General features: G+C 40.9%; 1 protein-coding gene and 1 long non-coding RNA gene across 5 annotated transcripts in view; one reads left to right on the top strand and one right to left on the bottom strand.

The window, feature by feature from the left end:
* Window positions 1–27,129, top strand: part of nedd9 (neural precursor cell expressed, developmentally down-regulated 9) — a 33,946-nt gene that overhangs the window by 4,972 nt on the left and 1,845 nt on the right. Inside the window, exons 2-6 of the mRNA XM_077548248.1 lie at window positions 7,571–7,966; window positions 20,996–21,094; window positions 22,733–22,888; window positions 24,582–25,751; window positions 26,882–26,971. Coding sequence (XP_077404374.1) covers window positions 7,571–7,966; window positions 20,996–21,094; window positions 22,733–22,888; window positions 24,582–25,751; window positions 26,882–26,971 — 1,911 coding nt within the window. The remainder of the gene's footprint in view (window positions 1–7,570; window positions 7,967–20,995; window positions 21,095–22,732; window positions 22,889–24,581; window positions 25,752–26,881; window positions 26,972–27,129) is intronic.
* LOC144037103 (uncharacterized) lies at window positions 902–26,982 on the bottom strand. 4 transcript variants are annotated; one of them, XR_013288815.1, is made up of 5 exons: window positions 26,850–26,982; window positions 22,479–22,618; window positions 21,313–21,399; window positions 20,795–21,111; window positions 17,292–20,714 (listed from the first exon to the last, which is right to left on the bottom strand). It is a non-coding gene; the product is annotated as an uncharacterized LOC144037103 (long non-coding RNA). The 4 variants fall into 4 exon arrangements; XR_013288814.1 differs by having other exon boundaries at window positions 17,292–21,111; XR_013288817.1 differs by lacking the exons at window positions 17,292–20,714; window positions 20,795–21,111; window positions 21,313–21,399 and adding an exon at window positions 902–2,099.

Below are 27,129 nucleotides of genomic sequence, written 5' to 3'. Positions count from 1 at the left end.
AATTATAGCTCGTGCTTCGAAACCCTCTTAAGGGCGGGGGAAACGACAAGGCCGGTAGGCCGTAAGTCGCCTTGGTTCGCTTTTAAGGTCTGCAGGAGACGGGAAGTGCTGCAGGTTAAGGACGCGGGGTTATGTCAAGCTACCTAGTGGTTTACTTGACAGTAAAGAAATGACTACAATGGATGGAAAGGGTTAAGAGGAGTAGACGTAGACGTTTTGCAATCGCTTCCTGTGTTGCACTCAAGTCCTGCCCACGTTGTATTCGTCATGTTTTAGGTTTACAACTGGAAGTCGCTTTAATTTGTAATCGTATGACATCAGTGCAGTCTGAGTGGTCACAAGTTGTATCATCACAGTTTTTCCGAGTGTTTGGACACGGCGTCCTGTAGAACATCTGTTTAAGGAAACAATCTAGTTTTCACCTTTTTTTTTTATTATTCTCATATCACCTGGGATTTAATTTCCTGAGTCAGCATGTAGTCTTCCTCTTTGTTGTGGCTTTAACGCTGTACCGTCAGTGGTCAGACCGTTAGGCACGTCAAGTTATTTTCTGTGCTTATTAAAAATTGCAGGAATTATGATCATTTGCAAATTGAGGCAATTGCATAGTGAAGGGAAAATGAACTTTATGAAGCACTTGTGATATTTTTGGGCTCCTCTAGATGGCTGCAGGGGAATTAAGCAATGCCATTTATCTTTAAACTAAGAGCACCATCTAGAGGAGTAAAAAATAAATAAATATGACAAGTCCTTCGTGAAGCTTTATTTTCCCATTACTATGTTGTGATTTTTCTTGTTTGGCCATTATGTTATTTGGTTAATCTTAATTTCAATACAACCAGAAGAAGAAGAAGAAAATAGTCACTACAAATGTTGCATGCTTTTATTCAAGTTAGCTAATGTTGCCTCATCTTTTTTCACTACCTGTGCTAATGCTGAACTGGGTGACAAAAAATGCTATATGAGGCATTGTTAACTAAAAAAAACCCCAACATTTTATGGTTATTTTATTGTTTCTAACAATTTTGAACACAGATCGTGCGAGTTTTGTCATCAGTCAATGGCAGTGATCACAAGCCTCGAATGACCTATCGATTTTTAAAGACCATTTCAAAGCACATCATACTGTAGCTCTGTAACTATTCTGAATTGAATTACAACTTGGTACATAAAGCGTCACTGTCTATGTGAAGCAGTGAGGTTAGATAATGTTTAATTCCACGTTGGACATTGATGTTGTGTTTTCCATGCAGGAACCTGCTATATAATTATGCTCGAACACAGCCACTGGCAGAGGTTACAAAGAGGCTATAATCGCGGGTAAACCTTCCTGAAAAATGTCCAAATGAAGAAATTACCATGTACTCCGGGCACTGAACCACTTCCCATGAGTCTTTTCCTACCCAGAACCCTTCACACGGCCCATTTATTTGAACTGGCTCTCACCCGCAGCAGGCCTCTCACTCTGAGGAACGACTGGTAAAATTCATCAGGTCCTCATTATCATCATTACCATAATTATTTTCTATATATAACCATGTGAAACGAGGCCATATGAGTGTGCTGCTTTTCTCATTTGACAAAGTTACAGTGGTGGATTCTCACAGCTGGTAGAAGCACTTTTTTTTTAGGGGGGCGTTTGTTTGTTTGTCCTCTTTCTTGGGCAACAGCAGAAGGGGATTTTGAGACTTTATGAGCTTGTTGAGTCAAAATCCTCTTCATTACCCACCCTAGAGAGTCGGAACCTCACAGAGAGTTCTCCCTGCCAGCAAAGGTGGGGCCCTTTCAACAGGCGGTGAAGTTACGTAAGGACCATTTTATTTTTGGATTGGTCAGCACAGGCAAGCGAGAGGGAGGTTTACACAGTCTGCACTGAGGCCAGACACTGATGGAAAAAGCCTGCGTGAGTCATCAATGTCTGCGTACGTAGAGAGGGGTTCAGGGGGGCGGCGGCGCGGGGTCATACAGCTGGATCTTTAGGTTGTATGCAGTGATCCAGGTGCAGATCCAGACAGTTCCGCTTTGCGCTATTGCATGCAGTCAACTGGTGAAAACACGCAAGGCCCTTAAACCAGATGTCGACGGAGGCAGAAGGAAGCCTGGCAAAGGAAAGCAAAACAAATTCTTGCTTTTGCGTCTTATTTTATCTTGGCATACCGAGTAATTTGAGAGACTAGAGATCCAGATTCCATCTTTGAAGACATGGCTTGGGGAGAAAGATTATTTGGGCCAAATGTTGTAATATAGCAACTTTCTACAGTACAGTACAGAATTTGCGGGGCACTCACTATGTGAAAGGCTTCATGCTGATCAGAGGAGACAAATCCAGGTCCAGAAAGTAAATACCCTGCCACAGTTTAGCTTTAGCCACAGGTGCTTCTACTCAACTGGCAAGTGAATGAGCATGTTTACCTGCCGGTTGAGTCGAAGCACTTGTGGCTAAAGCCAAACTTTGGCAGAGTTTTTACTTTCTGGACCTGGGTTTGCCAACTCTTTGCAAGACGACAATGCTGGTTCTTCCCGGCGGTATTGAATACGTCATTTGGAACGAGATGTGCTAATAGACAATAACGGAGGTGAACAAGGGTGTCGTGGAATTGTGACTGAGGAAGCTAGAAAAAGCTAAGGCACAGCCACGGGTTAGCAGAGCATTAGCTTGTTTGTTTGTCATTTCTAGCTCTGTAGTTCCCCAAGTTAGACTGACCCAACAGTCAAAAGTTGTCTTTTCTAAATGATACAGTACATTTTTACGTTTTCCTTCACATCTTAATAGTTTCTTGGTGTATTTTTAGTAAGGTTACAGCCTCAGAGCGCCTTATCTGTTCAGCTTCCTGCAGTTGGCCAAGTGTCGCCTATCTTAATGTTGAAGAAGTGTCATAGTCACGTTGTTTTTTTAGCTCGTCCAGACCAGAAACACATCATAGTTTTCTTGAGGGAGCAGTAGCACGTCTCGCCCCGTCACTGACCTCTAAATGATAACTTCCTGGAAGCTCACACTCATCGGTGCGAGTCGCACTGGAGGGGCCCTTCCTTTCACCATCCCTCCCTCCACAGCCCGCCCGCCGGCCCCACACACAAATTGCAAACACGTGTGTTTACAGCAAGATCAATGGCAGAGGAGCATCACCGTGTTGTGTTTATGTCAGAGACGTGACGCCTGGTTAATATTCGGTTTTATGTGCTCAGATTACAGCCGTGCCCACACAAGTCAAGCAAACAAACACGGCGAAGAGAGCTGCGCGTTCCCTCTTTGCTTCACATCAGAAGGACATGTGGGACGTTATTTTCACAAACAACCTGTTTATGCTAATTTTTATGGCTCTTTGATTGCATTTCCCAGGCTGGTCATACAGATTTGCATTAATGCTTTTATATTGGGCTTTAAATCCAACCCATGGGTGACAGCGTTTCCTGGGTGAAGGTGCAATATAAAACAGTCATTATTCACGAGAAGAAGCTCCCGCTGGAGGAAGTCAGTGAGATTTACCACAACAGATGATGAATGAGGTTTTTTTTTTTCTCCAAGAGCCGGACTATCAAATGTGTTTAAACAACAACAACAAAAACATACTAATTTTTACAATGGCATTATTGCTAATTTGTAATAATGGCAACCTTGAATCATTTAAAGTACTGTAGTGGTTTTCAAACGGTTTACATCAGCTAGCCTCTTTGTGTGTGTGTGTGTACTGTAATGACCAACATCTGAATACAGTAGAATGGTAAGCCTAAATTTTTAGCAAAAATGAGTCAGGGGTTTTATTTCCAAAAGACAAATTTAATGTTATTGTAAGCTAACAATATGCAACAATGTACTAAGATATAATAGGTAGATGTGTGTGACTCCAGCAGAATAAAAAAAAAGAAAGTATTTTTTAACCATACTAAAATAAAGTGTCAATGTACATCCACTACAGTAGGTGGCAGTGGCGCTCTCACTGTCAGAGACTGCGAAAGGAGTATTAGCTTCTCTGCAGAGGTGTACTTGCAATTTTAGACAAATGATACTATTTATAGTCACGGTGGAGAGTTTACGGGGGGCATGAAATATTTTCTTCTTCCTAGAGGGGTACTGTATAACAAAAAAGAAATAAATTGAGAAGCATGTCATATTGGTAAACGTATTGTTAGGGCAAGTGTCAATCCTCACGTTATGACCCTGTTCATCATTATTGTATGCAGTACAATACAATACAATTTATTCTGCATGTGTAAAAGTATCAGATTACAAGGGGTTTCTGCTTCACAACTGTAGGGGGAGCCCTGGAGTCAAATCATGTTTCTTTGACTACTTTATTGGAATGCCAAGTGTTGTTGACTCTTTCAGAAGTGCATTTCCAGGGAAATGTTTTTGCTTTTGGCTAAAAGAAAATGCAGAGCTACATCATTTTTATTCCGCAGCCACAATATAATCTTCTTGTCAGTTACGTTTCTTATAAAGAAGACAAATTATGGCAAGCGCTGCATGCATTCTGCTATGGATCTTTGAGGCCTAAAACAAAAGTACTTTAATAAGCATTTTCTATTATAAAAAAAACATCTTGTGATAAGCATGAGGATTAAATTAACTTCCATTTCGAGCTATTAAAAAGGGCCCTGTGGCTGAAGTAAACAAACAGCCAAGTTGATGTATGCATGAATCCGCTCTGGGGCTTGTGATGTGATTAGGTTTGCATAAATGTATTGCAGAAGTGTACTCGGCCTTTTAAACACCGAGAGTCACGTGGGATCGGCTGCGGCTTCCCAGTGACCCTGAAAAGGAGAATATGGAAGTAGAGATGGTGCTGCAGAGCTACTTGCACCTTCAGAGAGGCTTTAAAAGCATTTGTGTGTGATGTCTCTTAGAGCCTGAGCTTAATACAAGAGTTCCGCATTTTCAGCTGTTGGGAACAATCACTTAATTAACAGAGACAAAAGAGCGGACAAAGGAGTCTGGTGCCCGCTGCTCTTGTGTCTGTGCTGAGATTTCTCCTCGCTGCATCAATCACACACAAGCTGGCGACTACGCAGAAAAGCGGCCCCTAGCACAAATACAGTTGCAGTAGTAAGCGCAGACAGGAGCTTTTCCTTTCCTCATGGATGACTCTGCCAGGCCACATCAAATTATCGGAATAGTCACACGGTGACCTCCGAGGTCGCGATCGAACACGCTGCGGGTGCACCTAGTGGGTCGCTGCGGGAGGGGGTGGTGGTACTCGTCGTGAGTGTGTCGGGTGTTGCTGGCTAATGGTGCTGACAGTGCACTTGGACAATGGCTGAAGCACAGTGAGAGATAATGACATTAACAAGACGTAAGACTTTCACGTGGGAACTGTTTGATTCGGGCCAAGAGGAAGGCCAATGAGGGTGCGCAAACCACAAAAAAACTCAAAGCCAACTTCCTGGTTCTCACACGGAGTTACTGTACAAGAAAGGCTTGATAACAAGCAAGGAAATTCTTTATCTGATACAATATAATGACTTGATGACAAATAAAAGCAAAGTAGTAGACAACAGAGTAGCATTTTAGCAAGCCTAGTCAAGTTCATTATATTGGAGGAGAGGGCCAATTCAATTTTTTTTTAATCATTGCTATATTCCATTATATGGTTTGCTATTAATGTGTGCATTTCACAGAAATTAGTAAATCCAGGGGGACTGGAAATACTCCCAAAAGCGTGACAGATCTTGATCCAGTCACCGTTGGCTGACCATTACTGATGTGTTCAATTGACCCTTGGGACAAGCCTCTTTATCAATTATTTAATCAATAAGTGGATTGGCAGGACCTCTTACTTCCCCCTGAATTCGTTTTTCATCGACATTTCAAACAATTCCATTTGGGGGAACGGTTTTGGGAAGCCCCTTAGCCAGGTCTTGCTTGGAGTTTGCTATGGAAAACTGACGCCATCAAACACTTTTCAGGCCACTGATGAGCCAGGCTTTCCCCTCACAAATGCTCTTTATTGGACACAATTTTGCTAAAAATCTTCTCAGGAAAAAAGGAAAGGTCTCCACTCCTTTCACACATACAGAGCATGTAGTCATAGCTTGTTTGTGTGCTTAGCAGCGCCTAATACTGTATTTGTTCATGCGCCAGTGTAAAGCCCCATTCATGCTAAGTTGATTCTTTTCCAGCCATAAAAAGCCCTAAAAAGGATAATAGTGCATTTAATGTGGCAATTAGCAGCAAGTGCCTCCCTAAAACACTGCAACGGCACACTCCGGGGCATCTGCTATCGCCAAAATCTGCCTGTTAGACTCATTATACCCCAACCCCCGCTGGCCGGAACGCGCAACTGTGCCCTGAAGCGGGGCGCAAGCTGAGAAAATCCCGTCAAGTTGAGATTTGTTTGAAAGGCATCTGGCGTAGAGCCGCGGGCTAATGCCATCTGCATGGCAATTTGGAGTGGGCTTCAAGTTCACCAACATGTCAGCGGAAACGTTAACACCGAGGATCGTGATAAACAAGCTTGAGAAATGGTCGTTGTCTTCAGCGGTAGAAGATGATTATGAAAAAAATAGCAATCAGGATTCAGAAAATTATTATTCATTGATTTCAAAACTTAGTATTTATTCAACTACTAAAACTCAAGTACTCAAAAGTATCATCAAGGCCTCATGTCCAGTCATCCCTACATGTTGAGCATGGTTTTCTTGAACACTATTCATTTTGTCAAAAAGACCGTGTAAATACGTGAAATTCAAGCCTCTTGCATTTTTAATCTTTAGCATTGAGCATTCTCTTTACCATATTTATCTGGTTATTTTCACAAGTCTTGGGACTTACTGGGCTAACCTGGGATCTTATTTCATGTCATGTTGTGTGGAAATAAATGTATGTTGGTTAGATAAAAAAAAATGTTTGTATCCTTGGATTTTGAGGAAAGGAAAATTTCATGAATTCTTGAAAACTTGAAATATAACTTGAAAGGATAGCGAGAAAATGATAAAATACGAATATACAAAAATAATAGCAATTGGGGGGGAAATACCCGCTGTTCCTGTGCATTTTGGCCTCTTGTGTTGTGCCATGCATGGATGGAGTAAATAGATTTAAATAGAAGTTGATAGCATTTGTTTTTCACAGGGGAAAAACTTGTGCCTTTGATTATTGTTATCTAACCTGTGTGAATGTATTTCAACAGTGTTTGTGTGTGAATATTCGTTAATTGAAGGAATATCACTCCCGAAGTTGATGCTAATGTCCATTAGCATTTCAATGGGATGTTACGTTGACTTAAGCATTGGCAGCTAGCGATGTTTTGTATTTAAATACACAATGTGTGTAATTATTTTTGTTGTGTTTTTAGTTTTACAGTTAACTCCAACTGGGGTGTCATTAAAAAGCTTGAAACACGCTCAGGGACGGCAGAATCACATACGCTACATACACGCTTGCTACACAAGCAACATGGTGCATTCAGGGTACTTTCACAACGTCACTTGTAAACCCACTGTCTCGTTCTGTACATGGTTTTTCTTCAGCTATAACGTTTTGAAGATTGAGAAAAGCCAAAATCGAAATCTCCATAAAATTTTGATTAATCCTCCAGCCCTATTCAAAACTCAAGTTTTTGTCTTCTCCTAGAACCTAATGGCCAAAGCGTTGTACGACAACATGCCCGAGTCCCCGGAGGAGCTGGCCTTCCGGAAAGGGGACATCCTGACCGTGATTGAACAGAACACCGGCGGCCTGGAGGGCTGGTGGCTCTGCTCCCTGCACGGCCGCCAAGGCATCGCCCCCGGCAACCGCCTCAAGCTGCTCATAGGGCCCAAGTTCGAGGCCCAGTCGCCGGTCGCCGCCGCCGCTGCCCAGTCGCCCCACCAGAGCTCGAGCTTCCAGCAGAAGGCCACCTCGGCGGGGGCTAAAGGGCTGTACCAGGTGCCACCACAGCAGCAGGGCATCTACCAGGTGCCCTCTGGACAAGATGTTTATCAAGTGCCACCGAGAAGTGCGCTGGCTGCTGATAACACACCAAGCAAGGTGAGATCATATGAAGGAGGTTCATGACCTTTCCTTTCATAGTAGATCCTTAACGTGTATCATTTCACTACCAGTGCCCCATACTATAGGTATTGGTTGGTTACAAATATCTCGATATCATGGTCTTATAATTACAGCTCTAAAATGTCCTCTTTTATTTGGGTAAATAAAAACAGCATGTTTTTCCCCATTGAACACAATCTACAGTATTTGATTTTGATTTTATTAAGAACCATGTCTATGTTAACTCATTCACTCCCAGCCATTTTCACTGAAGCAACCCCCTGCACTCCCAGCTGTTTTACTGAATTTTGAAAGATTTTGCAAGGTCTACAGAATATTCTTTTCTATTGCTATAAAAACATGGAACCTACCAAAAGAAAGATTAGAGTCTCTTCTTTCATCAGGAAAAAAGTATATTTCTATCTGTTTCCATTTTGCAGCAATTAGCATTAGAATATAGCTAAGTTTCATCATTATTCACAAATATGTTTAGAACTGTGGATAAATGAGCTTTGTTGCAACATGGCCCTAGTTGATCTTTTATACTCTGCTGCCACCTGCTGGCCGTTTTTGTAATTACTACCATTGCTTCACCCGTTTTCTGCAGTTCAGAGGCTGCATCAAAGCCTTCTGTATGCTCTAGCATAAAATAACATAAAAGAACATATAAATGCGTCTTTGGGACACTTAAAACATTTAAAATCGAACATAAATAAATATACATTTATATTAACATTCTTATGTTTTAATTCTTTGATCGCTATTTGAGCTATTTTTAGAACAGACCTGTGGGCTACTCATGTTGTCCTTGGGGCTAACTAGTACACGCTAGCAGCACCCCCCACTCCCAAAGGCATTTGTTTAAGAGTAACTATATTATAGCAACTCAACTCTGCAACCGGCCATATTGTGCACTGCTTAGAAGTCCCCCCCACGATAAATCGTCAAACCAGTTATTGGCCAATGCCTACCCCCATATATGATCAAGCATGGTATGGTACACTTGCTTAGTTTTTTTTTTTTTTTTTGTTCGCTGGTCGTCACTGTAGTGAGAATAAAAAAGAAAATAAATCAAATGTGAACTTCATCACAAAGTTGTCCTGTTACACTGCTTAAAACTATCACTATCCCGCCTGGAAACATGAGCTAGATCCAGAATTTGTGTTCCAAAACATACCCGAACAAAACAGGGTGTACCGCTTAATGGAAACATTGCCTGAAAATTAACATCACACTGGAAAAATAACTTAAGAGGAGCAACAGGGATGCCAAAAAGACTCATTCGTTAAGAATTCTGTGAGAAAATTGCTCTACGGGATCAGTGCAGATTTAAAATATCAAATGGTAGGTGGGGCCTACATTTGCAAGGGTGGGTATACAGTTGCAACACGACATGACGTGCACAATTGTGCTCGACTCCCATCATTGAACAAGTAGAAGGCTGACATGACAGAGAGATTGCGGGTCTGCGATGACAAATGTGGACAAGGGTGTGCCGGGTCTGGTGTTTACCACAGAGCAGGGTAGTGTTTTTGTGCAAGGGCTCCCGTTGGGCTTTAGCCGTGCATGTGCGCATTGTGTGTAGCAGAGCCAGTCTAAGCCACAGAGGCCTCGGGAATCAGTTCAGTGGAGGGAAAAGCAAAACTTGCACAAAGTCGGGTTTTTTTTGTTTTTTTGGTGGAGTCCAGCTGCATTAAAAATAGTTTGTTTCTGCATTTAATTGTCAGGTTACGGCTCAGTAGCAAACACATAGCACTTAGCTTGGTCACAGTATAGCAACTATAGTTAGTCATTGCTATAGTTGTTTTATTGCTGGAGTTTATATTTTTCACAGCATATAATTTTTCTTGGGCTGCTCCAAAATATAGTGGATGAGTCATTGCCATGGAAAATGCTAACTGCTAATGTAGAAATAACTTTTCAAAAACAAACGTTTAAAAATTATTACAATAGAGTTTGAAATGCAGAAATAGTTTTCATCATGTGTGGGAACATTTTGTTCACGTACAGGCGACAACAAAATGATCCACGTTCACACAGACTTGTAAAAGCGACGCTATCATAAGCATGCCAGGCCAATACTGTCGTAGGCAAATTTTGTAGGGAAACATTACGCACGTGCACACCAACTTCTGTTTTGGCTTCAAAAATGCAATGCAATACAAATGAATGTGTATCCCGCCTCCTGCTCATTGTCAGCCGGGATAGACTCCAGCTAACCCTAATGACGACAAACACTATCGAAAATGTATTTTAAATGTGACGTTTTCTCACGTGTGTCCTCCATTTTTGCTGACCAGCATTTTTCATTGTTTTCCAAACTCTATAACATTGAACAGATCATTGTAAGAACGTAACGATTTAGAAAAATAACCTACATTTTGTTTAGTTTTTTTTACCTCAATATTCCGATACAAGTGATTTTTTTTTAAGATCCTCTTCTTAAGCACTGGACTTATATAGAACACTATATACTGATCAGAGGTGGCAAATCCAGGTCCAGAAAGTTAAAACGCTGCCACAGTTTTGCTTTAGCCCCCGGTGCTAGCTAGCTAGCTAGCTCCCTAGCTAGCTCCCATGGTGCTCATTTACCTTTTTTTTTTTTAAAAGGTGCTCATTTACCTGCTAGGGAGCTAGTTAGTTAGCATCAGGGACTAAAGCCAAACTGTGGCAGGGTTTTCACTGTCAGATGCTAGCTAGCTAGCTCCCATGGTGCTCATTTACCTGCTAGGGAGCTAGTTAGCTAGCATCAGGGACTAAAGCCAAACTGTGGCAGGGTTTTTACTGTCAGATGCTAGCTAGCTAGCTCCCATGGTGCTCATTTACCTGCTAGGGAGCTAGTTAGCTAGCATCAGGGACTAAAGCCAAACTGTGGCAGGGTTTTTACTGTCAGATGCTAACTAGTTAGCTCCCATGGTGCTTTTTTACCTTCTAGGGAGCTAACTAGATAGCTAGCACCTGAGGCTAAAGCCAAACTGTGGTAGGCTTTTTACTTGCTGGACCTGGATTTGCCAACTCTGTATACTGTGGAAAAATTGAATTTATTTTAATTGCTGCCCTTTGCAATGTGATTATCGCATTATACTACATTATGATGTTGATTTTAATGTGATTGTTAAGCCCTAGTAAACAGTCATAAGTCCCATTTCATGACGATGCAGTATGCTAAAAGTGTCACAATACATGCTATTGTTCCACTCACTATTTAGTTTGAAAACTACTAGTCAACCATTTATTGCCTTGACTTTAACAAAGTGGTTGATCAAAGCATCATGGTGTGATTGACCACTTCAAATGAGCCACAGGGCTTAAAATATGACGGAACATTCTGCTATTTATCGAGCTCCAGCGTTTCTCGCACGTCAGCCCTTCAGGAGACGTATTAATCATATGTTGAATGCGCTTTTGGTGCCCTAAAGGGCGTTTTTCTTTTCTGAACAAATTAACTTTGGTTATCAGTTGAATGAACCCAGGTGAGCACTATAGAGGGTAAACACTACAAACTGCGATAAAGATGCGAAGAGCCATCGGCCGACAAGGGCACCTGTCAGTCAAGCAAAACACACTCACACATGCAAACACAAAGCAGGTCTTATCAACCCATTTTCCACACACGCCGGTAAAAAAGGCTTTGATGGTAGCATGGAAAATTAAAGGCGCTTCCACTGACAGCGTTTTGTGCTGTAATCATGTTATTAGGGAGATTATATTAAGCCTCGGATGAGTAATTTTTCCTTGGATGTGTGCTTGCCAAGGAGCGCAATATCACCATAATGGAACTCGATTTGCGTCTTGATAAGTGCGTCACATGCAAATGAATGTTCTCCTCGGGGTTGGTTTGTGCATTGTTGGGAATCCAGACAAGGCTCTGTTGTTTTGCAATGACGTCTCATTATTGGACACAAGCACCAACAGTCCAGTGTTTTTGAACATTCTCTGGTGTTGCCAAATAGTACAAGTTGTTTTTGGCTGTTATGGTTCAACAAATCCTTTTAAGGTCTGCTGATGATGATGATGATTCAGAATTGATTAGTGCGGTAAGAGTTATTTTCCAAACGTATGAATGGTTCAGCAGTTCCCTTTAATGTAATGGAAGACGAGAAATGATAACATTCCTCACATCGGGGAAGCTTTAACCTCCAATTCACCTTCATTTCTCTTCTATTTTGGCTTTTTTTTGGCAGTCACTTTCAGAGTCTGGCTTGAATTGGGATGGCTGAAAGCAAGGCAAGGAAAACAATAAAAAGTCATCTTAATGAATGATTTTTATTTTGTGGGCTTTATGTTTTTATATATACCGTACACTGCAGGTTTATTGGAATCAAGAGGGAATTAAACTAATGCATCATATCATTATGGATATATGGATGTTATAATGGTTATTGGAGTAAAACCCAAAACCTGATCATTGCTTTCCAACTCAAAAAGCTAATTCAATAAAAAAATATATAATTGATTAATAAATAATAATTTTTTATACATTATAAAAAATAAAATTAAAATAAAATACATATATATATATATATATATATATATATATATATATATATATATATACACACACACACATAAAAAAAAAATATATATATATATATATATATATATATATACACACACACACATAAAAAATATATATATCTATATATATATATATATATATATATATATATATATATTTTTTTTTTTTTTTCAAATACCTGCATATCCCAATATAGCATTTTCCCTCAAAATTGCAAAAACAAATGTATGACAATTCTTCTGAAATATAAATAAAATGTAGCCTATCATATATTATAAATAACACGTACCAGTAGGTGAATTGTGCAATTAGTGTGACAGGCTACCAGTTTGATGCACACTTTTGAAATAACAAATTGACTCAAATTTAATCATACATTTAATCATTTATTAGAGTTGTGGGGGGGGGGGAATTTGGTCAACACAAAAATGTATGCCGTGAAATGGGGGACGTAATAGAGTATTGGATAGAGTAATTGAAAGGGTAATCAATTCTAAAAAGATTTGTTAATGACAGCCCTAGAAGACACTGATCATGTTAATAATTTCTCACGATAATTGGGAGACATCAATACCAATAAATCTTTTCCGTTACTAGAAAATCACAATTCCCTATCACTGGTGAGCTATTTTTCAAACAAGCCCGCGCGGGCTACTCATGCCGCTTGAGGGCTAACAGGTACCCGCTGGCATCACGTTTGAGGACTCCTGTTTATGGTAACCGAGCAACAAGAGCTCAACTGTATCAAGATTCTTAGCACGCCTACTGAACTGAAGTGATTTTCCTTTCACAAGTTGAGATCCATAAAAGCTTTGTGTATTGTGACTGTTGTGATTTGTATGCAAAACATTCAAAAGGATAACTTTCCATGTTTTGACTCAAAAGCACGTCCTAATTGAGTAGCAGCGATCCTTTTCTACTGCGGCTATAATAAGTTGACTTCAACTTGAGTCAGCTTAGCTCATGTCCAATTTTTGCTGTCTGATCCAACCGCCGTATTTTCTTATTTCCTCCGAAATTTGTCATCTGGTCTGCACGGAGCAGATCCAGATTGGCAACCGGCTATTTTCTCATTCATGTGGTGTGGAGCTTTGGTGTCTAAATGCGCACTGGGGTTTGGCGCCGTTATCTCCCTCTGGTTTTGATGTCGGCCCCTTGTCCTTGACTGACCCTCGCAGGCCTCACAGCGGGGCCCACGTGAGGCTTGGAACTCCGGGGCTGACCCGAAGAGGAGACGCCATTGTGCTCCTGTTTCTCGGTTTCTCGATTTCCTCTTTCTCCGCTTGAGTTGTGAAAGGTGCGTCTGTTTCACTCCACGGCGCCTCTGCGTTCCCCCCCTCTGACTCGAACTCTGAGGTCATGGTGTTCAAAGATGGGTTGGGTTCAGAGTTCAAAGACCTCAGCCAAGCATCTTATCTACGCCTACCAGACGGCCTATTCATTCCTCACTTCCTGCCCCCCCCCCGCGAGAGCTTTCCTACTTGTATGGGCATTTCCTCAATTGGCTTCGTCATACCCACAGATCCAACGTGTTCAAGAGCGCCATAAAGATATATGGGACTGATCGACTCCCACGTAAATCCCAAGGAAGATTACTGATAGTGTGTCGTTCACCTCGATAAAGCTGCGTTCGGTGGAACTAATAATGGCTTGTTTGTTTGCCGCCGTCGTATATTCTCCGGCCAGTCGCGAGGACGGCGATCTCAGGTGACTTATGCCTTCCTGGAGCACGCCGGCTCCTTCCAACGCTCGCCATTGTTGCCGCGGTGATGAATCGCTGGCCCGTGAGAAGGGACCGAGGTGGGGGGATCATAAATCAGTTATAGCGGTGTGGTTTTCATACCGAGAGGACTTTGCTCCTTGAAGGTTTAGAGCAGCGCTCGTCATAAATGAGTCATAAAGCAAAATGAGGCCGGATGACAGGAAACGCTTTGCTGGGAAAATTTGGCAACGCTAACAATGGTTTGACCTATTGGCTGTCTTGTCTGTGGGATGGCTGATGGGTCTTGCCTACCACTTTAGTCGACATATGTGGTTTTTACACATTTTAAAACGGCTTTACACGATTGTACTGTAGTTCTCCATTTGGCGTTGCGCTGATCTGTCGCTCCGCAATATCCCCCTTTCCCCCCGGGAATTACGATACAATCATGACGTTTACTGAGAAACTAAACGCCGCGTGTCATCTTTGAACATTCCTCCGGATTGAGAAATGGCTTTGATGTAAGCGGATGAAAGATGATCCTTATTTTGAGCCTGAAGCTGAAGCTCCTCCTCAGCGAGTCGCCTGCCCGCTTGGGTGTCGTCTTTTGGTTATCTAATGGCAATGTGGCAAAGGGATTAAATCATTGCAAGAATTAGTTTTGCACATTAACTCATACACTGCCATTGACGGCTATAGACTTAAAAAAATTATTTTGAACTATTTCTATTAGTTTAACCTTTTTTTTTTTTTCATTTTTGTTAACAAGAGTATGAAAACCTAGATTTTTTTGTACTTTTAGAACAGATATAAAATTTATGATTAATCGTGAGTTAACTAGTGAAATCATGCGATTAATTACGATTACAAATTTTAATTGCCTGATGCCCCTAATTTTTAATGTTTTCTTTAAAAAAAAAAAAAAATTGTAAAAATTATTTTATTTTTTTATTTAAATTTTTTAATTGTAATTAATCGCATGACTTCACTAGTTAACTCACGATTAATCACAAATTTTATATCTGTTCGAATACAATAAAAAAAATTCTAGGTTTTCATACTCTTGTTAACAAAAGTGGGAAAAAATGTTAAATAGAAATGGTTCAAATGAATTTTTGACGTCTATAGCCGTCAATGGCAGTGAATGAGTTAATAGGCAACTGCACTCCCTACAGCAATTCCACGCTTGCCTAACAGAACTGATGTCATTGCGTCTAAAGCGTCGTCAACATCCTGATAGGAGGACGAGAGATTGTGATTGATGGCAGTGGGAGAGACGAGATAAAGACTCGTGAATGAGGAGTTGCCCAAAGTGCGGAAGTGTCATTGTCGCCATCTTTTGGCAAGCTCTCATTAGGCTTGTAGATTTATGTCAGTAAGCTATTATGGGAGAGACCAATGAACAAGTGTGATATGATGTCTTCCTGTTCTTTTGAAACACACACACACACGTGTTGCTTCTTTATCATGAGAGATCTTTCATTACATTGATGAATCTTCAGTTAAAAGATATAACTGCACAATATGGTGTAAACTGTGATCCAATATAAGAGCTTTGTTTGGTTTTCTGGTTTTAGCTTCACGAGAGACAAAATGTTGCAAATGGCTGTCAGGATTATTCATAGACAATTGAGCATTATAGTCTTTAGAGACTGGAGTTTAGCTCGTGTATTATATGGTTACTGCAAATTTGTTTGCAAAATAAAAGGCAAAAATTATTTTTTTATTTGTTTTACTATAATTTTTTGACTGATTCAAAGAGTTCCATTGTTCAGTTTATCACTACCGCAATTTTTTTCAAAATTTCTAAATAAAAGCCCCCCCCAAAAAATGTCCTCTAATTCAAACTGTTCCAACTTTAAACTGTCTAGATTAACACAGCATTTATTTTCAGAATAAAATGCAACATTTTATTATTTTTTCCCCCTCTTATTTCTACATTGTGACCAATTCAAACCATTCCAACTTTCAACTGTTCATCTTATCCCTACCCCAATTTTTTTTTCCAAAATTTCAAAATGCAAGCCCAAAAAGGTTTTTGTGTGTGTTTGTCTCCACATTTTTAAATTTTCTGACTGATTCAAACCATTCTCACTGTTCAATTTATCCCTTCCGCAATTTTTCCCCCAAATTTTTTCCCCAAAAAGTTTTTCTCCTATGATTTCTACATTTTCTGACCGATTCAGTCCATTCCACCTTCAAAATGTTCAGCTCATTCCGGGTCATTGTATATCATTTCATATCATTTGATAACATTCCAAATCATTCCGCAAGTTTTCATTCAACCTCTCAGCTTTCGCATATAATTTCTCCAGAAATCGGATTCTCTGGTTATTTTTGTTGTTACTTTCTAATACCACATATAATCTCAAGTCAACTGCTTCTTGATATCATCACTACTACATTACACACTGTAAAATGTGCTGTGAGTGCAGTACATAAAATCCAAGGAGGTTTACAACAAGCTCATCATGCACTTGTTGACATTATGACGGCATCTCTCAAATAACGCCGAAGCAAGTCTTAAAACGTCCTACCTGCCAAAGCCTGAGCCTGCCAATGTGCTAAGCAAACAGCAGGAGGGCCGTGACTCACTCACCGCCGCGCATAGGGCATTAGCGGCATATTAGCTTAGCTCCTCGGGGCACCAGTCTGAACCTGATCCCGCTTTAGTCACACAGTTTGCGCTACCTCCCCCATGAAGGAATCCTCGGAGCCTGTCACCTTAGTGCGAGCAAATGTTTGTTCGCTCACTCATGATGTCATCGCCTCGCCTCTCATTCTCGCGCTGTAAAAAAAAAAGGGTGCCACAAAACGCAGCAACCTCATTGGAGCCGGTAAATATTTACAAAGCACCAATTATGACAGTGGCCGGCCCGCCTCGGAGCAACAGCGTGCTGGGTAAACAAAAGGAGGAGATGGGGGGGGGTGATAAATGAGCAGTGTGCGGATGCTCTGAGGCGATGACACGTACCTGTGGAAAAGGTCACTGAAGACCTTACACAGATACGGACGCTGCCATCTGCATGTGGCAGCTGAGTCCAGATATCCTCTTATCGCCAACGCGCAGATTCAACCCGCAGGGCTGGACTGACCTTTAGCAGTCTCTCCGTCTCTTGGTATTTACTTTTAATACAGTCTGGGATGATCAACCTTTACAATTCCAAGTATGGAAATGAAATGTACAAGCGACAGGCATCCATTTTGTCTGTGAGCTGGAGCCTATACGGGGGTGCATTTTGGGTGTGATCGGTTCATCCATCTTAAGTCATTTTTATCTAACTTGCACCCAGTTACTCTAGGTGTGCCTCAAGGCTCTGTTATGCCCCCCCGCTTTTTATCATCCATCTCCTCCCGCTTGGCACCATTTTCCAAAAGTTATCTCAGCTTCCACTAGGGGTGGGAATCTTTGACTGTCTCACGATTTGATTCGATTCCAATTTTTGGGTTTGCGATTTGATTCGGAATCGATTTTTGATTCAAAATGAATTGGCTGACAATGATTTCCGCTTCAATTTATAGATGTGCAAAGAATTGTCATGAGCTACTCCAGTCTGACTCGCTAATGCTAATTAGCATGCCACTCGTGGCATCTAAACATTACTCATCGGCATATGCTCTTCTTTCACTGCAAAAAAAAACTTTTATTGGAATAACTTAATCATGACTTTTTGCCTTTTTGCGGCTACAGCTTAACTGTGTATCAGAATGCGCGGAACCACACTGCCCCTAAGTGGCCAAATCGTGTACAACGCTCTCAATAAAAGGCACACACAAACAAGGGCAAGACAGTATAAAATAATTTAAATAAAATCGAATTTGGGACATTTAAAATCCATTCTGAATCGTACTAAATGAGAATCGATTTTTTGACACACCCCTTACTATCCATCCATTTTGTCTGTAAGCTGGAGCCTATACCATTGCAGTATGGGTGTGATGGGTTCATCTATCTTAAGTCCTTTTCATCTAAATTCTGAAAAAAAGGGAAGAGTTCCACCGCACACAGTTAAAAATTGAGACAAAATTTATTGACTTACACCATTTCCTCTCCTTTTCATCTAACTTGCACCCAGTCTCTTCAGGTGTGCCTCAAGGCTCTGTTATGGTCCCACTGCTTTTCATAATCTAACTCCTCCCCCTTGGTACCATTTACCGAAAGTTATCTCAGCTTCCACGTTCCATGTTAGCATTCCATTATCGTATTTTAAAGTAACATTAAGCAAACGGTACGTGTTGCTATTTTTGTAAGATGACTGTGTCTCAGTTACATACAGCAGGAGATTGTGGGAGTCTATTTGACCGACCGTGCGTGAGAAGAGCAAAAAGCAAAAAGCCTATTTATTCCACGAGCAGTTTATTTCGGCCTCGGTGTACGTTTCTGTTGCGTGCTGCAGGTATGCTAGCAATGAACACCTTAAATCACCTCAAGCTTGTTGAAATGGCTTTGATTAGAACCATATGAACTTGACTTTGGACTCCAACGTTGAATGGCATTCCTTTCCATACTGAGCAACATACTCCTATTTTCCATTCCTCGCCGTTCCCTCTCCCCCCTTGACTTTTTTTTTTGTTTCATAAATCTCTTTAACAGACCAGTCCCCTTCAACTCGCTTCTGCTTTCCCTGAAACATTAATCCCATTCTGTGCTGTCTGAGCTTTTCTTCATTATCAGAGGCACTATTTGGCTCCTAAGCCAGCTTTGAAGAGTGGATACGATGACTAAAGTCTCGTTCGCATTCGTACAATTCCTATTTTGAACCTCGCTCGTTCCGGTGAGGCGACGGTAGCGAATGGGGGTGGAAAAAGCAGTTCTGGGCCCAGAGAAGGACATTCCCAGAATTCCTCTGTCTGTCTGACGCAGCGAGGAGGTCTGCAGGGAGGGGAGGGGGAGGGGGTGGGGGGGGCTGAAAGAGTGGGATTAGGAGGTGTGGAAGGAATGATCAGCACTGACGGGAAAGAGGGCAATATATTGGATTTAAAGACAGAAAAGGAGCAAGGCAAAATTGTCAGTAGGCCAATAGAGGCCAGCGAGATGATTTTCTCTCCAAGCTGTAATCATGTCATTATGCTCAAAGCCCGTCTGCAGCACAGCGTTACATACGCATTTGGGTTGATTCATCCATAACAGCAAAGATTTGAAAGAAAGAATGTTCACTTGAGCTTGTCTGCGTTTTTACATGCAGTAATATCGTAGTCTACCTTTTGAATGAAATCAGATGGGATATGCATGACCTTGAACCGGATTAACCATATAGAAAATGGTTGAAATAGAGAAAGGCGGGTACTGTGTAGGATTATCGTTCTACATTAAAAAAAATTTTTTAAAGTATTTAATTTAAAACAAAAAAAAAGAATCCAATACTTTGAGATTCATTTTCTTCTACCTTTCGTTTTCCGTGTTTATGGTTTTTATTAATATTAGTTTAATTTTTCACACTTCATTTTTCATACATTTTTAGATTTTCTGCCTTTCTGTCAAATTTCTGACATTTTGGGCAATTTTATGGACATATTATGGTCATTTTCTGCCTCTCCTTTTTTGGACATGTTATGGCTATTTTTGACATTTCTTTTTGCTATTAATTTCTGACATTTTTGGCAATTTTGTAAATATTTTATGGTCATTTTCGGGATTTATTTTGATTTTGTAAATTTTATGGTTACTTATTAAACATTTTTTTCCTGCCTTTACTTCACACAATCTTGTGGACATTTTATGGTAATTTTCAGTATTTTTTCTTTGTTTTTGGACATTTTATAGTTATTTTTATGATGTTATTTTCTGCCTTTTTTAATTATTAAATTCTCTGTCATGGACATTTTATGGTAATTTTCTGCTTTTATTCATTTGGGAAATTTTATGGTCACTTTTTGGATTGTTTTAGGTAATTTTTTAAACTTTCTTTCGTCTCACGTTTTCTGACAATTTAAAAATTTGGACTAACCTTTTTTTAATATTTTATCTTTTTTATATAAATCAACTCATTTAAAGAACATTTTATATTTAAATTTTTTTTTTAATATATATATATTAATTATAATACATATAATAATGCAGACAGTCTCGAGCTGTGGCCCAGTTCTTTAGCTCACTGTTAGCAGGCTGGGCTGCCAAACCTGAGGGTGCGAGTTTGATCCCGGCTCACCCTATAAAAAATAAATAAGTATCAAGGCTAGGCCAAGTGTCTTCTTTTGGGAAATGAAAATATGGTCACTCTACAATATGCACACATGAACTCCTAATGCCATATCCTAAAAATATTCTGTAAAGACTTACTCATGTTGGTTGGAGTCAGTTTGTGTTTTTATCTTTTCACCCGACGGTGTTCAGCACAGCAATGACGTGATGTGACAGAGAGCGAGACGGTAATGAGGGCTGACAGCTGGCACATGGTCGGCATCCTAAACCTCCAGGTTAGCACAACACCTAATTGACGTCCTCGCGGCGGCTCGGCTGACTCATTCCAATTTCCATTACGCTGTCAGTACCTTTTATGACTTCAGTTTTCAGTCGAAAGTGTCTGATGGAAGGTTTTGAGGGGGAAAAAAAGCTACTAATAACCTAAACAAGGCAGTATGTCAATCTGTCTGGCCTACCTACCTCAAAGGTCGCCGCTCATGATTGTTGGGCCTTACGAGGACTTGAAAACGAGAAGCAGGCTCAACGATGAGCAATCCGGAAAAAAAAAAAACACACAGAAGTTTGATTGTGAGTGGCGGGAGGCGTGTTTGTCGTAAACCCGGTGTCATTTTTAGACAGCAGCTCTCAATGTTTGCTCTTCTCCCTGCTGTGATTGGACAGGTGGTGACCCCCACCAGGGTGGGACAGTCGTACACCTACAGCCCAGGCCAGCATAACCAGCAGGACCTCTATGATGTCCCACCCAGTAGATCACAAGGGGTAGGTGTCTTTTGTTGCTTTTTATACACACACACACACACACACACACACACACATACACAATTAGCCTTCTCTAAGAATAGAATCTAGTGTGAAGAAAAAGTCTAACTCTGTAGAGTGCCCTTCAAACATCGGCCAATTGGGCCAAATGGCCGATTAGTTTTCCCTTAAAACGTTATCATCAAAGAAAACCGAACTTTCCGACGCTGTGAAAGTACCTTGAATGCACCATTTTGCTAGCGTTAGCAAGCGTATCTTATGCTGGTTATTCTGTTGTCCCGAAGCATCTTTTAAGCTGGAGTTAACTGTAAAAAATAAACACACGACGATAAGAATTACATGCTCTGTATATTTATATAATACAAAACATGCTTCATTTTTAAAACGTCGTTAGCCTAGCACTAATACTAAAAGATGATCCCATTCAAATGCTAACAAGAAGTTAGCATCGACTTCAGGAGTGTTTTTCCTTCAAATAATGAATATTCACACACAAATACTATGGGAACAAAATTTTATGCATGAAATATATGTTTTTAAATAATTGTCGTATTTTTTTTCTGCCAAAAATCGGTATCTACTTCAACCTAAAAAAAAATGCATATCGGTCGGACCCTAGTTAGGAGAGGTTCTATGACAACAAAAACTAGGGATGTTTAATACCACTTTTTTTTCAGACTGATAGCAGTTAGAGTACTCAACTCCAGTAGTCACCGATACCAAGAACCAATACCACTAGTACTTTTGATACATTGGATTTTCCCCCAAAAAACAATGACAGATCATTTTAAAATAAGACCTATAAATCAGAATATTGCATTGTTCCTTAAAATTACCTGAAATTAATTGCAATTTTCTATTCTACTAATTTGTCATGTCAAAAGAGGGTGGCCGATATCGGCCTTTGTCGCGAGTATTGATACCTTGATATAAGGCCTGGAATTTGGTACTTGCATCCCTAATAAAAACAATAATTAAAACCTTACCTATATGGAAATGACATTGTTGTTATCCACATTATACTGTTTTAAGTCCATAAGTGCAATATACTGTAGTTGCTAATTAGTTCTTAAAAACAATTTTTTTAAAAAAATTCAACGTGTATTTTAAAGTCTGTTTATGTGTTCCTCGTACAAACAAAAACAAGTGCTGTCTGGAAATACACAAAAATATGTCCTTGAGAAAAATTTAATAAAATGAAAAACTCATTTCAGATTGTATATGCACATCTAAGAGATATCACGATATGAAAAGCTTTTAATTGTTAGTTTTTCACCAACCTATTCTAATGCATAAATTCAAAAATGCAGTAAATATTCGTATGAAAAACTAAATAATCAAATGAAAAGCAGTAGCAAAAAAAAAAAAGTGAAAAATTCCTTACCTTTACTCCTGTGGTTGGCGTACACATTGCAAGTAGTTCATTGCATGCCATTGTCGAAATGTCGTTTAACGAGCTGAGGCGCACCTGGACAAGACGGCAGTAGTTGATTGGTTGACACAAGGATCAAGCCTGACGAAAACCTAACAAACACAAGACATAAACATTTTTAGAAGGCTAAATAGAAAATAATTTTTTTAATTATTTTTTGCTACTAGTAAAAGCCAGAAATGTAATTGTTTATGTTCCTTTTGCAGGTGTATGATGTTCCACCTGGTCAAATGTTGGGCTCGCCGTACCCTGGCCAGCAAGGAGCTGCACGGAATCAAGATATCTACGACGTCCCCCCGTCGCAAGCGGACCTCAGGACACAAGAACAAGACGTTTACGATGTCCCTCCTTCTTCACAAGCGGTAATAAAACACTCCCAACAGACCAGATCGCACTTGATTTGCTTTCGGAAGTCATAGCGATGATTTGAAGTTATTAATACAATTCCTGCTGTTTGTCTCAATTGGCGTGGTTAAATTAATAATACGCTAAATGTCACATTTATGACATTCTTGTGGTCACGCTGAATAACAGCTTTTGCCGACAGCAGTGTTGAACTAAAGCTCCATGAGTGTGGTTAATTCTGTCTGAAGGCTCCATGGGAAAGTCAAAAACAAAACTCTTTACTTTCCACAGCTTCTACGTTTCCATTTTTTCAGGCGGGCGTCCAACAGTTTGTTTCTTATAAGCAGAAATATGGCGGGTGTCGTCACTAATTATAGTTGAGAAGTGCATTTCAAGGCTTGTGGGAATTATTTTAGTCACACAGCATGCATGTGAAAGAGAAGCAAAAGTTAGCAAGCTTTTACTAGCTTCTCCCGCTAGCTGCTAGTTAGCCACTTCGGCACAGGGCTATTATTATTTTGGAATTGTCATTATAGTGAGTTTTTATTTCGTGTTGAGTTTTGCTTTTTTTAAATGTTGTTAGTTTTAATTAGTTTTCAGGGCGGCTCAATTATTAGTTATTTCAAAAATGCTTGGGAGAATTATTTGACTTGCCTCCATTTTAGTCGCACAGAATGAATGTGAAAGAGAATCAAAAGTTAGCAAGCTTTTACTAGCTTCTCCCATTAGCTGCTAGTTAGCCACTCCGACACAAGGCTATTATAATTTTGGAATTGTCATTATAGTGAGTTTTTATTTTGTTTTGAGTTTTGCTTTTTTAAATTGAGTTAGTTTTAATTAGTTTTCAGGGCGGCTCAGTTATTAGTTTTTAGTTATTTAAAAAATGCTTTGTCTTACCTATCATTGCGTCTCGGCTGAGTTAAGTGAAAAAGCAGGCGAGGCAAGCCATTGCAGCCAAAAGTGCAACGTAAAATTGTCGCCTAGAAGCGATGTCATCTGAAGGTGCTTTTCTATTGGCTGCTGCTCAATGATGTCACTTCTGTGAGACACACTTTCAAACGTCATTATTCTGGTTAATATCGAAACATTTAAAATCAACCCCAATGGCTTATGTGTTAAATGCATTACCAAAGACAAAACTGAAGGACATTTTTGCTATTTCGTTAGTTTTGTTAACGTAAAATGTAGTTTGTTAGTTTTCAAAAATGTTTTTGGAGTTTGATTTTTAGTTATTTTATTAGTTTTCGTGAACTAGAATAACCTTGCTCCGGCCTATGGCTTCGACTAACCGCTGCTAGCCACTCGTTAGCTGCTGCGGCAAAATCCGGCTTGCTCAGACTTTCGCCGTCTGTCCCCGGGGTTTCACACAGGCTGCCAAGTCGCCGTCGCTTGCCGAGATGCTCGTTCGCTCACGCAAAATAAGAATTGGTGTTCGGCTTAAGTGTGGTCTCTGCTTCGAAATGCGCACACTTCGGCTGCATTCAATGAAATAGCGCCATCCAGTGGTCACTTATTACCATTGCACTATGTAAATTAAATATCTTTAAAAAATAAAGCCTACAATGACTGAAATTAAGATGAATAGGAACTTTTCAATTGGTGCCTTGACCCGGATTCAAACAGATCACTACGCAGACCATACATTCACGGCCACAGTACGTTGCAATTTGAATTTGATTAAGTCCTAATGTGAACGTACTTCACCTGCAGGTCTACTCGGTGCCACCCTGCAGAGCCAACCCCGCCCAGCAGGAGGGCACCTACGATTTCCCGCAGCCTCTCAAGCAACTACAGGAGGGCATCTACGACGTCCCTCCGCCCTCCCTCATCAAATCATTACAGAGTGCTTCGTCCGTTTACGACTACCCCCCCAGCATGGAGCCCGCCGCTCAACCCCAACAACAAAACAGCAACGAGGGCATCTACGACGTACCGCCCAGCGCCCTTCTGTCTGTCGGGGCGGGTTCGCCCAGCGACGTCTACGACATCCCGAGAGGCATGCAGGTGCCCCAGCACAGAAGCTCGCCCGCCGAGCGCGACAAGGGCGTGTACGACGTCCCCGCCCAGGAATCGCGAGCCGTGGCCGAGGCCACCGACGGCGTCAACCGCCTGTCCTTCTCCAGCACGGGCAGCACGCGCAGCAGCATGTCCACGTCGTCCTCCTCGACGGGGACATGCTCGGAGGGCCGCTTGGCGCTGGACGTGGACACGGCCGTCCAGAGGTTGTACCGTCTGCAGCAGGCTGTGGAGGTCTCGGTCACGGCGTTGCATTCCATGGCGGCGTCCCCTCATTGGAGGACTTTTCCCTTCATGGAGCGCCACGCCAACGACGTGCACACGGTCCTGGACCGCGTCCGAGTAGGTCTGGGGGACTTTATCGTGTTCGGTAAAGGCGCCGCGGCCAACGCCACCGCCCTGTCCGACTCCGCCCTCCACAGCAAGCTGAGGAGGCAGCTGGGACGCCTGGAGGACTCGCAGCAGATCCTCCTGCAGAGCTACCAAGTCTTGGAGAACAGCAGCTGGACGCCGAACACGTTGGCCGCCTCCGCCGCCGGCAAGCACCACAAGAGCGACGAGCTGGACCGCTTCGTCATGGTGTCCAGAACGGTGCCGGACGACGCCAAGCAGCTGGCCTCCACCATCGGGAACAGCGCCGAGCTGCTGTTCCGGCGGACGCACATGGAGGGGTCCTTCTCCAGCGGGAGCACGCCCGACGACAACATGAGCCACCCGCTCACGTCGCCCTCCTCGGACAGCGACACGTACGGCGGGCCGACTAAACCCTTCCCGGTGCCGTCCAGCCAAGACAAGGACAACATGAACCACAGTGAGAAGTGTGTTAAAAGCTGGATGGAAGACTACGACTACGTGCATCTGCAGGTACATTTTACAGTAGGGACAGCCCCAACATTTTGGCGGCTCTACTCTATATTTACTATAATGCCCTGCATGTGGGAAAGGAGAGCCCAAGTCACCTTTTTAGCCATGTATTGAATCCCGTGAGAAAAGTAAAACACAAACACAACAATAACAGACGTAATACCTGCTGTCAACCACAGCTCACACTCACGCCAGTCAGACGTCACACACTAACTCACCAAGCCCCGCCTCTTAAAGGCACATGCACGTACACAGGTAGTACAGTATGTATTTTCGAAAGCCCAGCCGATTTTTTTTAGGCCCATACCAACTCCAATATTTTGGAATAAAATTGTGATTACTAATTGATTTTAAATATATATAAATAATAAAATTAATTTAGTGGAGTCAGACAATTAAAAAATGTTATCGTAATTAATTGCACGTCTTCAATAATATCTCACGATTAATCACAAATTTATATGTGTTCTAAATAAACAATAAAATATATTTTTTAAGTTTTCATACTCTTAACATAAAAGAGGAAAAAAAAGTTAAACTAATAGAAATATGACTGCATCTTTTGGTCAATACAGTAATTTCATAATTCATATAACTGAGTTTGAATTAAAAAGATGTACTGTACTGTAAAAAACGAGTGTGATATTGATTTGTGTTGGTCATTTTTTGCCACTAGATGGCACAATTGCATTTTTAAGACATTGGGGACAACTTTTGCATTTTTCTTTTCATATTAAAATCTATCTAATCCCTAACATGAATTTGTGAAATTCTGCACATTTTTAAAATGGTAGAATACAACTTGACCCCAGTCTCCACAAATAATAATGACGTGGCGTGTTTTGTTTTGTCCCTTTACACTTAAAACAATAAAGACATTAATCAAAGGCATAATTTTTGACTGTTTTAAAAAATACTTTGTCCTTTAGTATTTGTTTGCAACAGAGAGCAAAATCTGCCAATTTTTTTTCAGTGGGGGAATGTCTGAATGTCACTATCTTAGTCTTATGTAAATTATTGTATATATTTTTTATTATTTTCAATCAGCCAATTATTTCTACACATTTGATGCTGCAGTCATAAAAATACATTATTTACCCTTTTCTCACGTGCTTGTCCTCCTCTTGCAGGGCAAAGAAGACTTTGAGCGTCAGCAGAAGGAGTTGCTGGAGAAAGAAAATATCATCAAGCAGAATCAAGCTCAGCTGGGACAGGAGCAGGTGAGCTTTTTTTTTTTTCCAAGCAACATAATTGCATCATTATTGTCTAAATATGTTGTCACTTCACTTAAAATGTACATACAGCCAAAAATATAGGCTAAAGAGTGAACCCCCTTTTAAACCCACCTGAATACTGTATGTGAAAATCTGCAATATTT

Source organism: Vanacampus margaritifer, chromosome 17, assembly GCF_051991255.1.
Source record: "Vanacampus margaritifer isolate UIUO_Vmar chromosome 17, RoL_Vmar_1.0, whole genome shotgun sequence".
Lineage (NCBI taxonomy): Eukaryota > Metazoa > Chordata > Actinopteri > Syngnathiformes > Syngnathidae > Vanacampus > Vanacampus margaritifer.
Note: the sequence above shows the minus strand (reverse complement) of the source record. Positions and strands in the feature narration are given on the sequence as shown.